This window comes from Periophthalmus magnuspinnatus, chromosome 1 (assembly GCF_009829125.3).
Source record: "Periophthalmus magnuspinnatus isolate fPerMag1 chromosome 1, fPerMag1.2.pri, whole genome shotgun sequence".
NCBI classification, from domain to species: Eukaryota; Metazoa; Chordata; class Actinopteri; order Gobiiformes; family Gobiidae; genus Periophthalmus; species Periophthalmus magnuspinnatus.
The window spans coordinates 7088115-7103348 of NC_047126.1; the positions used below are offsets into that span (position 1 = coordinate 7088115).

The 15234-nt window shown below is 38.9% G+C and overlaps 2 protein-coding genes across 2 annotated transcripts; both read right to left on the reverse strand.

Annotated features, from left to right (window-relative positions):
* Positions 1–1179: 1179 nt before the first annotated feature.
* On the reverse strand, positions 1180–6488 carry thumpd1 (THUMP domain containing 1). The gene is made up of 5 exons (XM_033982645.2): positions 6068–6488; positions 4635–4809; positions 3833–3918; positions 3130–3292; positions 1180–2208 (listed from the first exon to the last, which is right to left on the reverse strand). Exons 1-5 carry the CDS (start codon positions 6269–6271, stop codon positions 1898–1900), a joined length of 939 nt encoding a protein of 312 aa, XP_033838536.1. The 5' UTR covers positions 6272–6488; the 3' UTR covers positions 1180–1897.
* Positions 6489–7047: 559 nt separating this feature from the next.
* eri2 (ERI1 exoribonuclease family member 2) lies at positions 7048–15017 on the reverse strand. Its single transcript, XM_055224323.1, has 9 exons — positions 14827–15017; positions 14304–14362; positions 14136–14216; positions 12938–13065; positions 12374–12536; positions 11215–11315; positions 10580–10661; positions 10418–10506; positions 7048–9083 (listed from the first exon to the last, which is right to left on the reverse strand). Exons 1-9 carry the CDS (start codon positions 14847–14849, stop codon positions 7926–7928), a joined length of 1884 nt encoding a protein of 627 aa, XP_055080298.1. The 5' UTR covers positions 14850–15017; the 3' UTR covers positions 7048–7925.
* Between the last annotated feature and the right edge of the window lie 217 nt (positions 15018–15234).

Below are 15234 nucleotides of genomic sequence, written 5' to 3' on the forward strand. Positions count from 1 at the left end.
GCAGATTTATACAAAACCAATGATTTGTCCCAGTTTTATACAAGATATGTCCCAGGTGTCCCTATTTATAACCAATTTGATCCCTACCAAAAGCATATTTTGAGAAACAGAAAAACATTTTCAGCAGAAAACATGCTGAAAATGACCAGAACACAAAGAAAATGTTCTCAGTTACACTGACTAAAGTCTCTTAGATTCTTTACTCACATGTAAATTGTGAATAAGTCATTTTATTATTACTAACCAACCCAAACCGGATTGTCCCAGTTTTTCATTTTGAAAATCTGGTCACTGTGGTTTTATTTACCCAGAGTTCTGCTCCAGGCTGCTTCAGGATTAGTTGTGGTAGACCTGTCAGTTAAAAAGCCTGAGGCCGATACCTGAGATCACGATAAATTATAATTTGACTTTTTGCAGATCTAGTGATTGTTTACACCTTTCAGTTTTATTAGGCATACATCACCGGACTAATGAATGATTGTAATTAAGTACAAATGAATGTACCGGTACACCAGTTTACCTGAATAAAGATATTTAAACAATATTTGCTATAAACTAGACTTTAAATGACTCATATTTGATCACCCGTTAGAAACGTCTGGACTCGCCCCTGAGAAATATGTTTATATTTCCTATTACTATTAATGTGTGACACCTGGAATCATAGTTAACTGTAAAGTCAATAATGCAGCAGTGACTAAAGCTGGCAAAAGTAATGAAAACCAGACACTAATCAATTAAAAAAAACTGTATCGAAACTAGATACTCATTTGAGCAGGTATCGACCCTAAAAAAATGTCAGTCACAGGATAGAAATTAGCCTTTCCTGAAAGATCTCGAGCTGTATCAGAACAAGTATAAGACACTTGAACTATTATACACCCATGGACCACTATGGAACCTAACTGAACAACTGAGGTTTTACACAGATACAAGGCCACATGGTGATATAAAATAAAGTACTACTATTTAATGTTGAAAAGCACATTCTATTGTCCTAATAAAGAGTGTTTTTAATTGTCATTGTGCCATCAGAATTGGTATTGAGTACTGAGTCTAGTACTTAATATCGAAATAGAGTTTGAAATTTTAGTTTCATAACACTAGTCCCAACGCTACCACTGAAACAACTCATGTGACGTAAACTAAGAAAACAAACAGGTTTAGAAACAGTACATTGCTTATTTGTGGGGCTGTGGACATTTTTATTATTGTATGGATTTAATCTGACCCATTTGACCATGTCAGGAAACAGGTGGAGAATGCTAAGGCTGTCATAAAAAAATAAAAGTAAATCATAATTATTTGCATGAAAAAATACAACTGAAATGATTATTCCATTGACTGTAGTTACTTTGAATGACACTATCTGAAACAAATCCATTTGAACAAAACAAACTTAATTACTTAATGTTTTCTAAAACAGCAAAATAAGTGAACATCCAAAATCTGTTATTGAAACTGAGCTGAATTAATACAAAAATGCTGACCTCCCATTTCCTGCTATTCTATTGTTGACCACTAGGAGGAGTAGCTGCTGATTCTATTGTGCATTCAGTTAATCTAAAACACAAACGCTTCATTCACACTATTTTAAATAAACTAAAAAAACACTCTTAAGGTGAGACACTGCAAGCAAATAGGAACAAAATGTTCAATTTAGAGATAATTTTGAATCTTCTTATGTAGTTTACTCAGATAAAAAATAAGAAACAAATGTATCACACGTTTTTGAACTGTGTAATGTTTTCATATAAAAATAAGGCATTTTATGTGTAAAAAACAGCCAGAATTAATCACATTTGGGACATTCAAAACACAAACATGGAGACAGGTTTACATTTCTTGTTTGTTTTTGTTAACATAGTTGCTTGTAGTGTCTCCCCTTAAGATTCAGTCACTCTCCCTCAGCCGTGCCTGTGTGCTCGTCTGTGCTGTGCCTGTTCTCCGCTGTGTCCTCGCCCTCCGGATGCTCTGTGCCATCTGAGTTCTTCTCCTTTTTTGACTCTTCCTTTGTCTCCCCCTCCTTTGTCTCCTCGGGTTTGGCAGTGTCCTCCTTGACCACCTCCTGGACGTTGTACTTCCTGAACAGTGTGTAGTCCCTGACCACGCTGACGCAGCACACTGCTTTGATGACCTCCACGATGATGGTGAGCTCGGGGCTGGTCAGGTCCACCTTGTTCTTCGGGTTGAGCTTCCCCACCAGACCTGTGAGAGACAACGACAGACCATTTGTAAGTGTCATTTGCATATACTATGGTTTGTTTTTTCCGCATTAATGTAACAGTGTGGGAATAGTGTAATAATAAGATTCCTATTGCATTAAAAGGCCTGTACCAAAGATTTTTCCTCCATAGATTTGAGCAAAACCTTGTCTTGCCCCAGTAAAAAAGTTTATTATTGTTATTGTCTGATGAGTGCGTGTTAGCATGCTAGTTGTTGTTAGCTTTAACGTCAGGCAAAACGCTGCACTGGTCTCTGAAAGTTGTGAAAAGTGCTTATAAACTCATTGCGGTGAATAATTAGGATACTCCGAATGCATAAGGTAAATGAGGAATAACTTTGGACCACTTAAAACCTTTTAAACTGACCTAGTTCAGTTTTTCCACATTTTTAAAAAAGGGGGCATTTCCTGCTAAAACATCTAATAAGACATAACATATTTAGATCAATGTATTAACTTTTATGGTTTTGAAAATGCTATATTCGCCAAAAACAATGTATTAACATGTTTTATAAGTTTTAGTTTCGTTTTTGACGCTTTTGAGTCTCCCCTGCCTTTACTCGCATTGTTAAATCACCCCCCCTTCAGAGCGCCATCACCAAATCACAGGTCAAGTCTGTACAGAGGCGACTACGATCACACTCAGAATATCTGCTTTTCAAGGTCTCTCTTTGGCAATAAAAAAAAATGGTAATTGAATAAATGCAAGAATAATAGATAATAAAGAATAATAAATGCAAGATGGATACTTTAATGCCATACTGTGGAACAATTTAAGCAAAGCACTAACATCTCCATGGCGACAAGCAGGTTGCAGGTCCTTCCCTATACAGGCCAAATAACCATTCAAAAATGAACTAAACTAATACAAGTTTTTATTATGTTAAAATGTGAATTTGATTTACCTGCAATGGCCTTGATGATGTCCTCCCTCTTGTTGTGGCTGCTGTTTCGAGCTTTGAAGACAATCTGGTAGGACGCAGCGTTGGGTGTTTTGAACCAGGGCTCCAGGAACGTGCTCAGGAACTTTAACATGTCCTCTTGGAATGCCTTGCACGTTCCGGTCACCTGCACAGTTAAAGAGGACTTATTGTACTGGGTCTGCTCAGGTGTCATATAGTAATCTATGACACCCGTGGATCATTATGTTATAATTTGGACATTTTAAATTGCAATATCAAAACGACTTTTAAAATAGAAACAGGTCTGCTGACATCTGTGTTAAAAAACTGCAGTGCACAATGGGAGCTGATATCACTGTAAACGTCATCACACCAAAGAGTCGGTCCCTTCAATGGATACCTCCAGATCATGCTAGAGAGGATTTTTTTCCATTTGTACCAAAGTGACGATACAACACTGCTAAATCCTACAGAGAAGTGGGCGTGTACCGAGAACGATGAAAATGGGAGATGATCAGCAATATGACATCTTGAAAATAGGTAATCAAAAGATTGTTCAAGCCTGCACAAATCACTCCAAATACAGCATCGAGAGGATAAATGGGAAATAACTATAACAGGGTTAAAAGCTCGATTAAAGGCAATTTTGCCAAATAGGTCTGCTTTAAGTCAATAATGTATTGACAAAAAAAAAGTTCTGACTTACTGGCAGCATTCGGAGGATCACACGAGACTTCTTCTTTTTGGTGGTGTGGAGGTCAGAGAGGATGTGGTGGACCAATTTGTCAGATTCTACAAGAGACAATTATTTTTCAGCAAATGGATCAAACTACAGTGGTTAATTTTTAGCTGCACAATAAATGCTACAATCTGTATATCACAAGAACTAGGAATAACAGTTGATAAGACATATCGCACCAGAAGACGCAAGTTACCGTTAAAACATGTCATGTCCTATATTAAGCAAATTTGTGAGCTTCAAGCTATGTTAGAATGTTATTATCTCATCAAAAACACACCCAAAGTTGTGTCTTGTTTGATTCACACGTTTGAGTAACCCTTTATTATTAGCCTGTCTACATCTCCAAAGCTCAAAATGCTCTGTTCCACCTTGTGATGTCATGCTGTGATAGTTCTCAAGTTAACAATTACCTTTTACCTTTAGTTCAGTCTGAAATTATCCAGATTTTCTAGTAAAGGTGTATGGAGCTTAAAAACACAGTGGAGCACTTCCTGTATTACCACATGGTGACATCACAAGGAGGAACAGAGTGTTTTCTGTCTGAGAGAAGACTGCAGCCTAAATATGCAGGATTTGTGTGTTAAACGTGTGAATGAAACAAAACACAACTCCAGGTATGTGTATTAAAAAAAAGTACAATATGGGCCCTTTAACAAAATATTCATTAAAATAGAATAAGCTACTGGAATTTCCCCACTGTGGGACTAATAAAGGCATATCTTATCTTATCTTATAACACAGCCCTGATCCTGCTTGTGAGTCTGACCTAGGTTGTGAGTCTTGATGAAGATGACGTTGTTGGCTCCACTCTCCAGGGCCTGAAAACGTCTCTGCTGTTTGACCTGGGCACCTTTGAGCTGCTCCACCTCCCTCTTCAGCGCCGCTTCAACATCCTCATCTTCTTCCTCTTCCTCCTCACTGCTGCCCTCTGTGGACTGGAGCTAACACAAAGAGAAAGGACATCAGAGGTTAAGGGTTTTAGAAAGAAATTGTGAGATTTAGGGCTCAGGAGAGAAAAAAACATTCTCAAAAATGCATTATAACATCTAAAATCTCTTCAGGCATGTTTTAAATGACATCATAACATGGTAGAAAACTAATACCCCCTCTTTAAAGGTGAACTGTGTAACTTTTCAGGGGGGAGTCTGCTCCCTGCTTGTCTCCATGTAGATGTATCATAAAAGCCAAAGTCAACTGGACAAAATGTTGTTAGAGTGAAGACGTTTCGCTGCCCATCCAAGCTGCTTCTTCAGTTCTGGTCAGTTGCTGGTGGACATGGCCTTATATCTGTCTGAAGGGAGGAGCTAACTACATTGAAACTGTAAACAGCTATTTCAGGCTTAATGGACTCTACTGGGTAGTTCTATTGTTCTCTTTTTGTTTCCTTCGTTTGCTTTGGGTCTGAGGATGGAGTTATAGATGGAAGATGGGTGGTGTCTAAGGCCCCCATTCCTGTTCAAGGAAGGATTGTCTTTCCTAACAAAAAATCCTTCTTTAACTCTTCTCTCAAACCATTTCTTTTCTCTGGTTAAGATCTGAACTTCACTATCTTCAAAGGATTAATTAGTGTCTTTGAGATGGCAATGTACGGCAGACTGGGGTCCAGAGGAGCTCTCGCAATGGTCTTGGTACATTCTCTTATAGAGCAGCTGTTTAGTTTCTCCAATGTAACGCTCACTGCACTCTTTACTACACTGAATGGAGTAGACCACATTACTTTATTTATGACTCAGGGTTTTGTCCTTTGGGTGAACCAGTTTCTATCTTAAGTTGTTTGCAGATTTAACTTTGGCTTTTGGATCAAACCTGGAAGACTGTAGATCAGACACAGACATTTAGACATATGTTATTGGTTTGCCAGGCATCTCCATGGATACATCAACTGAGTCCACCGGGCAAAGTTACAGGCTAGATCTGTTAAAAGGCTACCCCACATCCACAGTAAGAACGCACATTTTTAAGACACTTCCCAGCAAGAATAACACCAGTATTTGAATAAATGGTAGACTGATTTTAATGCCATACGGTGGAGCCCTGTCTAGGCAAAGCAATACATCTCCATGGAGGCGAAAAAGTTACACAGTGCATCTTTAAATAGAAAATCCCTTTTGCTTATAACCTTGTATGGAGACTAGTCTACTGAAACACTGCATGGACAGACAGGGTGAGCAGCCTGATGTCCGTGGGGCTCGCGCTGACCTTCTCGGGGCCGTAGAGCACGTCCGCGTACTCGCTGAGCAGGTTGAAGGCCTCGCTCGTGCACTTCCTCTCGTTCATGTTGCAGGTGATGAGGACGCCCTGCATGCCCACCTCCAGCTCCCGGGATCCCCTCCAGCGCTTGCCCTGGCCGCCCCCATAGCGCTTCTTGCCCCGCTTCCTGGACTCGCTCTGCCCGCCTGACATGCCGCGAAGAAGCCGCCGAAAGAGCTAGCACCACCGCGGGCTACTGAAGCTTTTCCCTGCGCGGTTCTTCTTCGTACTTACAGCGAGCACGGAGGTTTGGTTATAGATAGTCGTGGATGTTGTGGAAATGCGTAAAAGTGTGCGCTCTAAGCAGCTCCACGTGCGCTCTGGAGGTTTGGAGATGAACGAGTTTTACAACAACATTGGCTCTGAGTACGGCAGCGGCTGAGGGTCAAACTACCTCAATCTGTCATGTGCGCGTTTTAGTCACAGCCACAGAATTAGTTATATTTAAGGGTTAATTTAGCCACATACATATATTTTTGGACATCTGCCACGTGAGAGTGCGACATAAAAAACAGTTTAGTCATTTTCAGTCAGGGGTGACAGAAATGATAAAATCTGTATCAAATTTGTATATTGGTTATGACTCAATTTTTTACATTTATTTTTTTCTGTATATTGCCCATAGACTGTATAAAGAATAACGAATATATATAGTGTAGGACATTACAATGTGATACACTTACTATCAGAGTGTAGTACAATACTTACTTAATTTACAAGGACTTTAGTTTAAGTCAGAGAACCCATTATGAAGAAGCAGATCTTTTAGGCTGCTTAACCTACTTATCCTGAAATTGGCCTTGTTCATGTGCACACCAAAATCTGATTATCATGTGTTTTCTGGACCTTTAAGATTACTTAAACGTAAATTGCAAAATCTGATGTGAGTGATCAGAGGGACCATGATGAGAAAGACATCACATGGTTTAGCTGTGCACATGTCATTTTAATAATCTTAATAGTCCAAAAACCTGATATTACTGTAATCAGCTTTTGAGTGCACATGTAACCACGGCCAAAGATGTTTTAAAATAGAATACTCACATGTCGCAATTATTACTACTCAAAATATACACACAGAAGCAAAAGACATGGACAAAACAGATTAATACCATTATTAAATAATAGTTTACACTATACACAATAAGACACATTCCATATGACGTTTCCTTTATATTACAATTTGAAGTCAAGCTTGATATCTTACTCACATAATTAGGGATCCTTATAAACCGTGCCTAAAATATTGACCAAAGTAAGAAGCCATTACAAAAAGTTATGATTATCATTGAGTGACTTTTTTAATATGAAATGGTCCCCTCTCATTGAATACCTATGTAAACCTATGTATATATGACATGACCAGGTATGTAGACCCAACTACAGCCCGAACTGACCGAGGGTGCATTTGAGATTCAAATGGGGGGAAAACATAATACACTTCCATTAAGCAGCATTATTTTGAAGGTGCAAACATTTTTAACTGAGGTTGCAATGCACCCTTTTGCACCCCTGTAGACCCGAGCCTGATAGGATCATCAAGTTGGGTGAACAAAGGGGAAAAAATATGTAAAAACTAAACTGTAACTTTTTCTGTCCATTTTGATTTAATAATTTGACTTGATAAATATGTTACTAAAGGTAAAACTGACAAATACACCCTGTGCTCTTCATGTTGCAAATGAGAAATGTGGAAATTGTTTTGCCCAAAGACACACGTGATCTGTGCTTTTGAACCAGCAATCACACCTTTGACACTGCTTATTTCTTTATGCTCTTTACCCTTACACCAGCACCATATCATTATTCAAAAGCTCTTCCTCAAACTGTTGTGCTGCCGACCGCTCACTGTAGTGTTCATGTAACACACAGAGACCGATTTTTGTACAGCTGCTGTCCCCACACTACTGTTTTTAAGCACTGCCGACTCCCATTTAAAAAAGCCACACCCGCTCGGCGCTCTGTCCCTGCCGCTAGATCGTCTCCTGGGGCAACAGAAGAAGGCCCTCCCTTGGTTAGGCCCTCCGTTTGACACTGTCTGCCTCTTAGCCCTGCGCCCACATGCACACAGTGGAGAGGTGATCCGACTCTCTCCTTTTCTCATCCCCCCAACCCAGGTTCTGTTCAAGGAGCTGTTGACGGACAAGTTTGATAGGACACTTTTGGAGAAAGAAGGACGTGATGTTGAGGAGTCGGGATCATCTGAGTCTGTGTAGATGGAGAAAGATTGTGTAGTTTTAGGCTTAAGAACAGTTGGAGTATTCGAGACCAAAACTTGTGCCTTGGACAAATTAGCTAATCTAAAACTGGTGTCAGATTTGTTTAGGAGGCTGTAGGGCATCTGACCTTTCTCTGATGGACAATGGCTAAGTTTGGGTTTGCTTACAGGTTTCGGCACAGCAAAACATGTCTCAAGTTCTGGCTTCAAACCACCTTCCTGATTAGCATTTTGTTTATTTTTGCTAATGCTTGCAGTTGTATTAATAATTGGTTTTGACACATAGACCGATTCATCTGAAGAATAGCTTGACCTTTCAAATTCTGAAACGTCCGAGTCCAAAACCACATCGTCATAGGAACCGCATCTCTCCTCACTCTCCACCACTAGCTCCTCAAAAGAACCCTCCGTGATAAAAGGTTGTGAATGGGGTAGAAATTGGACGCAGCCTGCTGTATTGGGGGTTAAACTGTGTGAAGGCATATTAACAGTGATTGCAGACAGGTTTGGTGAGGTTCTGGTTGACTGACATGGTTCTCTTAATACAGTTGTTCCATTGAGGAGCGTCTTCGGTGAGACTAGACTTTGAACTGAGCTTGGGTTCACAGTGGAGTTTGGATGGTCTAAGCCTGGTTTGAGAAAGCTGGTGGAAGAGAGTTTGGTGGTGGCTGTTCCTTGGTCCTTTACTTCATTCTGTTTAGCTGGTGTCTTGGGTTCAGATGGTGCTTTGAGGTTAGTCATTGGCATCTGAAGAGAGGAGATTAAATTCAATCAGTGTTGCTAGAAGACAAATTGAATTAATTGATAATCATGCCTACATCTTGTGATCATCTGTTAAAGGCTCTGTACTCCCAAGTATTTGAACTAAATTTGTCTTGCCCCTGAAAAGATGCATTGTATAAGCAGCTCTTGAGGTCAAAATAAGTCTGTTGTGTACTGTCTGCATCTAATTATACAGAATCAGGACGTATGTGTTAGCATGTTAGTTATTGTTAGCTTCATGTGATGGCATAACTCTGCTTTGGTCTCTGAAAGTTGTGAAAAGTGCTTATAAACCCATCACTGTGGATAATTAGGATGATCAGAATACATAAGGAAAGTGGAATAACTTTAGACCACACCAAACTGTTTAAAATGAAATATTTCACATTTTCACATTCAAAGCTAGTTTGATTCAATATTTGACTTTGGTTGTCTGGTACAACAACACAATTTCAGTTTTACTTAACATCTAAAATTCATCAATACATCTCCTCCAATGACTGATCGTTCAAAAAGCAGGATTTTAGAAAAATATATGTTAAAACATTAAAGGTGCACTTTGTAACTTTTCTAGTGAAGGGCCCGCCCCCTCCTTATATTCAAGATGTTATGCATTGCCTGGAATATTCCACCATATGGCATTAAACTTAAATCTACATTTATTCTATTACAGGTGTTTTTTTCCTAAATAAAACATGGGTTATCTCTTCACAGAACTGACCTGTGACTTGGCCTGGTGCCATCACTGACCTATATCAATAGTTAGCATAGTTAGTAGTGTAATGCCATACTGAGGAAAATTTTTGGCAAAACTATAAAATCTCCATGGGGATAAGCATGTAGCAGACCTTTTGACAGAAAAGTTACATAGAAATACATAGTGCACCTTTAAGATAACTAAAATATAAAATTGATTTAGCAGTTTATATATTTGCAAGAAAAGATTAAAAAAGTGAAATAGTATGTTGAGGTATCCCATAATAATCCTGCTGATATTAGCAGTCTTTCATTATGATTTCATTTGCTGAAGGCATAGGTTTTTAGTTATTAGATAATTACTTAAAAAGATCAAGAGCAAGAGAGCAATCTTATGAAAATCTGTCAAAGGCTTTCCTCTCTCTACCCTGTTTTGCCCCAACACAATTTGATTTGTACGTGGAGAACTAAGAATGTACGATAGCATTAAAAGATAAAAGAATAAATATTTATTAAAACACAGTAAAATCAGAGACAGCATTTGGAGCACATGTGGATAGGTAGGGTTCCCTCTGGTGGATCCCTCTGCAGCATTATGTGGTCTTTATTCCCAGAGCACTCACCCGGTCTAGACTGCGGGTGACCCTCAGCACACAGCCCTCCCTCATCATACGTGCAGCTAACTGTGCAGTGTTCCGAGCATCATCCAGCCCTGAGGAGGGACACTTTAACTCAGTATCTGCTCATGTCAAATACAATATTCAGGGGAAGAAGGATTTCCAAACCTGAGTGTTCCCGGCCTTCAAACTGTATTCCCAAATCCTGCAGCGCTCCGTTCAGACCTTTGGGTTTTCTGTTGTAAAAGAGCTGAGGGACACAAACACCAGGATGAGTGAGAATTAACAGGCTGCATTCATGATCTAGAATATGATAATGTCATGGTTTCAGATGGAGGGAAGGGTCTAGGTAACTCTATGGGAGGCTCACTGTCTTTGGGAGGATGTTGAACTTTTTGCTAGTTTTTGTTGCATGCAGATAGGCCCAGTAATTACAGAGATATTAACCATAAACCACGAAATCTAAAATTTTACACCAACAGTAGAATTCCACCATAGAATTTCTGATCTGTTCTCCATCTCTATGGGTGGGTCCCTCTACTCCCGCGTACTACTCATCAGCATAAAAAATTCCACCGAATCCAATTTTCATGCAAGGAACAATTTTTTTCTGGCAGTATTTGTGCTAGTCTAATCATAAATATTGTGTAGTTTGGCCCTTGCTTGGTAACAATTATGACATTACCTCTACATGTCATTTTCTGGCTGTGTCCAACCAGGAAGTAAAACTATAACTCAACCAGAAAAAATAGGAACAACTGGGCCAGACTTTTAGTACAATCTTAAACAAATTGTGGGCTCACCCTGTAGGTGCTCCTCAGGTCGATCCAGCTGTTGAGCACCGAGGGCTTGTTGATCTGTTTGCGTTTACATTCATAGAGCAGACACACACCCAGGTCCCAGTCTGAAACACACTCTGCACTTCAGATACTGTCGGCCATGTCCATAAATGTTAGGGCTCCAATGATGAATCAAAATAATGATTAGTACTTAAAATAATTATAGTTGTATTTTGTTAGTTGGAATTGTTACCTGGACTATACAGACTGTAAAACACAGGCCAAGATATGTTTTAAGAGAACAGAATTATATAATCTAAATGTCAAAAAAAATAAAAAATAAATAAATAATAGACGTTGGTAAATGGTTATATATTTTTTAGCATTTTTCCACCTTCAAGGCACTCAAAGCACTTTACATCAAAGAACCACTCATCCATTCACACACACATTCATACACCAGTGTACACACACATGAACTAGTGGTGAACGACAGCGTTCATCTGAGGGAGCGGGATTTGAACCCCCAAACTTCAGATCAGTCGACAAACACTATCTATAAATATTTTCCTTTTAGCCTTCAGTCACAGTTTAAAAAAAATGTATTGTAAAATGTGTTTAACAAATCTCAATGTACAATAAATGCACGACTAGGCAACTACTAAAATAGTGGTTAGCTGTAGTGCTAATGAATATATCCATCTCCAATGAAATAACAATAGCAACCTGACTATTGTCACAGCAACAAGTTAACTGCTTCTAACTATCAAAAAGCTTAAATACAAAGCATCTAAGTTAGTTAGTCCCTGTTAAGCTAATATTCCATATAACTCATATAACTCTTTTAATTCTATCGTACATTCACATTGTAGATTCTCATTGAAGCATCAAAACTATGAATGGACACATATGGAATGTAGTACACAAAAAATGTACTCAAAATAACTCAAAATAAAAAAAAACAAACTTAAAAATAGCCACCCTTTACTTCGAATCCTGGTTTGCACTTTTGGTATTTCTTGACCCTTCATAGCTGTGAAGTGGAAATCATCTCAGGAGATTTCATCATAAAGCTCATTGAAAGAAGGTCAAGTGTTTGCAGCCATGACGGCAAAGCAAAGGGTGGCTACTTTGAGGATTAAGTATTTATTTTTTCTCTAATCACAAAAAGACCACTTCTTACCTGACCATGTGAGGAAAGTGCAGAGTTTAGGAGCCTCTATGGGCTGAGCAGTGCTGTGCTGTCTCTGTGAAAACACAAGGCCCTTCTGATGCTGCAGCCTCTGGAGCCAGCGATTGAAGCGGGACAGGCAGATCTGAAGAGGAACCCCAGCCTCCACCTGATTCTGGAGGACAAGACCAGAAAGAACATGGTATACACAAGCTGAGTGCCGAGGTTAGGCCTAATACATTTTATCACCACCCCATACTAGTGCTGTCAGAATGAAAAAATTTCAAACTTGATTTTGATACCAAGGAATAGATTTGATGCTCAATACAGATTTTGGTACCATGATGATAATAATAACACTTTTCATTTAAACAACAGAATGTGATTTTCAACATTAAATCTTATTACGTCTTTTATATTACCATGTGGCCTTATATCTATATATATATTTGTCTAGTAGTGAAATCCTGAAATCACCTGATACCACAGTTCATAATGAGCTTAGATTGCTCTTAAATCCAAGTCAGTTTGTAGATCACACCACTGGTCTTTGGAGAGACTTCACCATAGACATACCTGTGTGATGCCCGTGAGCTCAGTGCAGAACTCTGACAGAACGGGATGTTCCTGAGGCTGGACATAAGAGTGGAACTCAGACTCCACCTCCCCTGTGGAGGTGTTCAGCAGCACCGCAGGGAACTCAACTGGATACAGGACAAGAAGAAAGAAATGGACAAGTATGATGAGGTTTATTCACTAAATACATGCACCAATGTGAATAAATATATATATCAGAGAACCATGCAAACAATCAAACAAGCCAAACAGTGTCAAGGAATGCCTTATTTCAGGGGTGTTCAAATCTTTTTCATTGAAGGAGACATATTGAAAGATATTTGTAGTGGAGGGTCACTACAGTTGGTCATTCAGATTGGTGCATTTTACACACCTTTACAGAGCTGCCTTACCTTTAACAAAGCTTGTGACATTAATCTGTATTACAATGTGATCTGTGTTATTGAGCTTATGGGGTTCAACTGTGTAAATTCCCCATTCATTTTTCCCATAGTCTTTCAGAAAATAACTACATAAATAGGTCTGATAGCTCAGGGCTAATCAGCTATGTGGTAACTAATGTGTTGAATGTGCTCTTTGGATTTAAAACAACTGCGTTATGGGTATTAGTTAGCACGTAGCTGCTTAGCCTCTGTGAACTCTTAATATCTGAATTTTTCAGTAAATCTATGGGAAAATGAATAGAAAATGTACTTCTGAAACCGGAGTGGGTGGTCACTGTTGAGCTCCATATTTTAAATATTTCAATTCGGAGTATAAAGTACAACCTATGATCATTTGGGCCAATACAGCAGGAGGCATGAGGACCAACAAAAACTGGTCTGAGGGCTGCATTTGGACACACCTGCTTTGGTTAGCATCCTATCCTAGACTTGCCATTACATTGATCTGAATACATGTGTGATCCCACAGTCAATCACGTAAAATGCACCAATGTGACCGAATGACTGCCAGCTTTCTCCTGGCTTTGTGTGTGAATAAAGTTTGGACATAGAAAACAAGACAAAGCGTGCACACCTACTCCCAAACTGCATCTATTCAGTGCAGTTTGAGAGAAAGTGTGCAGGCTTTGTCTCGTTTTCTGTGTTCACTGCAGTAGCCTAGCAACAGTGATGTGTGCCTACACATCTTAATAATGTTTGGACGCCACTGGCCTGATGTTCACTTGGCTTTAGTAGAAAGCCCTGTCTACACCTACTGATTTCTTGGCCATAGTTGTTCTTCTCCTTCCAACACGTGGACTCAAAATCTATGACGATGATGTAGGCAAAAACCTGATCTGCAATGTAATAATAATAATAAAAAAACCAACAGTGTTTATGAACTTCAGCATTATTTATGTAGTAAAATAAAATAGTTCACTCACTTGACACCAGTTTCTTGGAGCCAGAGGAGTTGCTGCGTTGCCTCAGTAAACCCAGTTCTCTGAGATGAAAACAAAGCAGAAAGCAACACAGATAAGAGGAAGGTAAAAGTGCACATGTCAGGTTAGACTACTCATTTCTCTAAGACATAGTGAACATAATAAAATTTAAGATTTTACAAAAATTGCCTAGTCTTTTCTAATTTTGTAATTTTAGTTTATCATTTTACTTCCTGGTTGCACACGGTCAGCATATATGACAGATTAAAGTGTAATGTGAGTAACAGAGCTTCAGACAGAGCAGTTCCTACAGTTAGCATCACACCCCCATGATGGCATTACATCAGTTGCAAAGTATCAATTGACCATTTCATGAACATGAGTATTTAAGTATAATAAAATCTTATTATATAGTTCCATGGTGTAGAGGTTTGTAGTTTGTTTTGATATTGTAATAGATCCATGTTGTTGTTTGTATGCTAGCTAAAAATGTAGCAAAAGCACGGATGAGCAAAACGGGACATACTTAGCTAATCGCTTTGTAGCCATATCTGACCCACGTTATAAGCAACGGACAAAAACAACACCATTAGAAGCGGTTCATTCATCCTTCACGAGCAAACCCGCGCTGGATTTTAAAATAGTTTGCTACGATCTATGCATTCTGTCTGCCAGTCTGAACAAAACGAACACCGTGTGGTTTCATCGATCAGTGATAAACGGAAATGGATCTGTAGGTAACGTAAACAAAGTGAAAACGCCGTTAGGGTTTTCAAAATAAAAGCAGTTAGATACAAGTTTGTTAAAATAAATTGAAAAGAAATATAAAGCTTATTTACGGAAAAAATGTGATCGATGAAAATATGTATTAAAATTACTTAATATATGAACTGCAGTTGTCTAAAACTGAAAAAACAAACAAACAAAAAATATT

What these genes read in the sequence shown, in the direction of transcription:
- eri2 (XM_055224323.1), bottom strand. Translation starts at nt 14,849, where the DNA reads ATGGCTACAAAGCGATTAGCTAA. An exon ending in CACTTTCCTCACATGGTCAG is followed by an intron (nt 11,316 to 12,373) that starts GTAAGAAGTGGT and finishes AGTGTGTTTCAG; the next exon opens with ACTGGGACCTGGGTGTGTGT. An exon ending in TCACCCGCAGTCTAGACCGG is followed by an intron (nt 9,084 to 10,417) that starts GTGAGTGCTCTG and finishes TCCTCTCTTCAG; the next exon opens with ATGCCAATGACTAACCTCAA.
- thumpd1 (XM_033982645.2), bottom strand. Translation starts at nt 6,271, where the DNA reads ATGTCAGGCGGGCAGAGCGAGTCCAGGAAGCGGGGCAAGAAGCGCTAT. An exon ending in CATCAAGACTCACAACCTAG is followed by an intron (nt 3,919 to 4,634) that starts GTCAGACTCACA and finishes TGTCTCTTGTAG; the next exon opens with AATCTGACAAATTGGTCCAC. An exon ending in CATCATCAAGGCCATTGCAG is followed by an intron (nt 2,209 to 3,129) that starts GTAAATCAAATT and finishes TGTCTCTCACAG; the next exon opens with GTCTGGTGGGGAAGCTCAAC.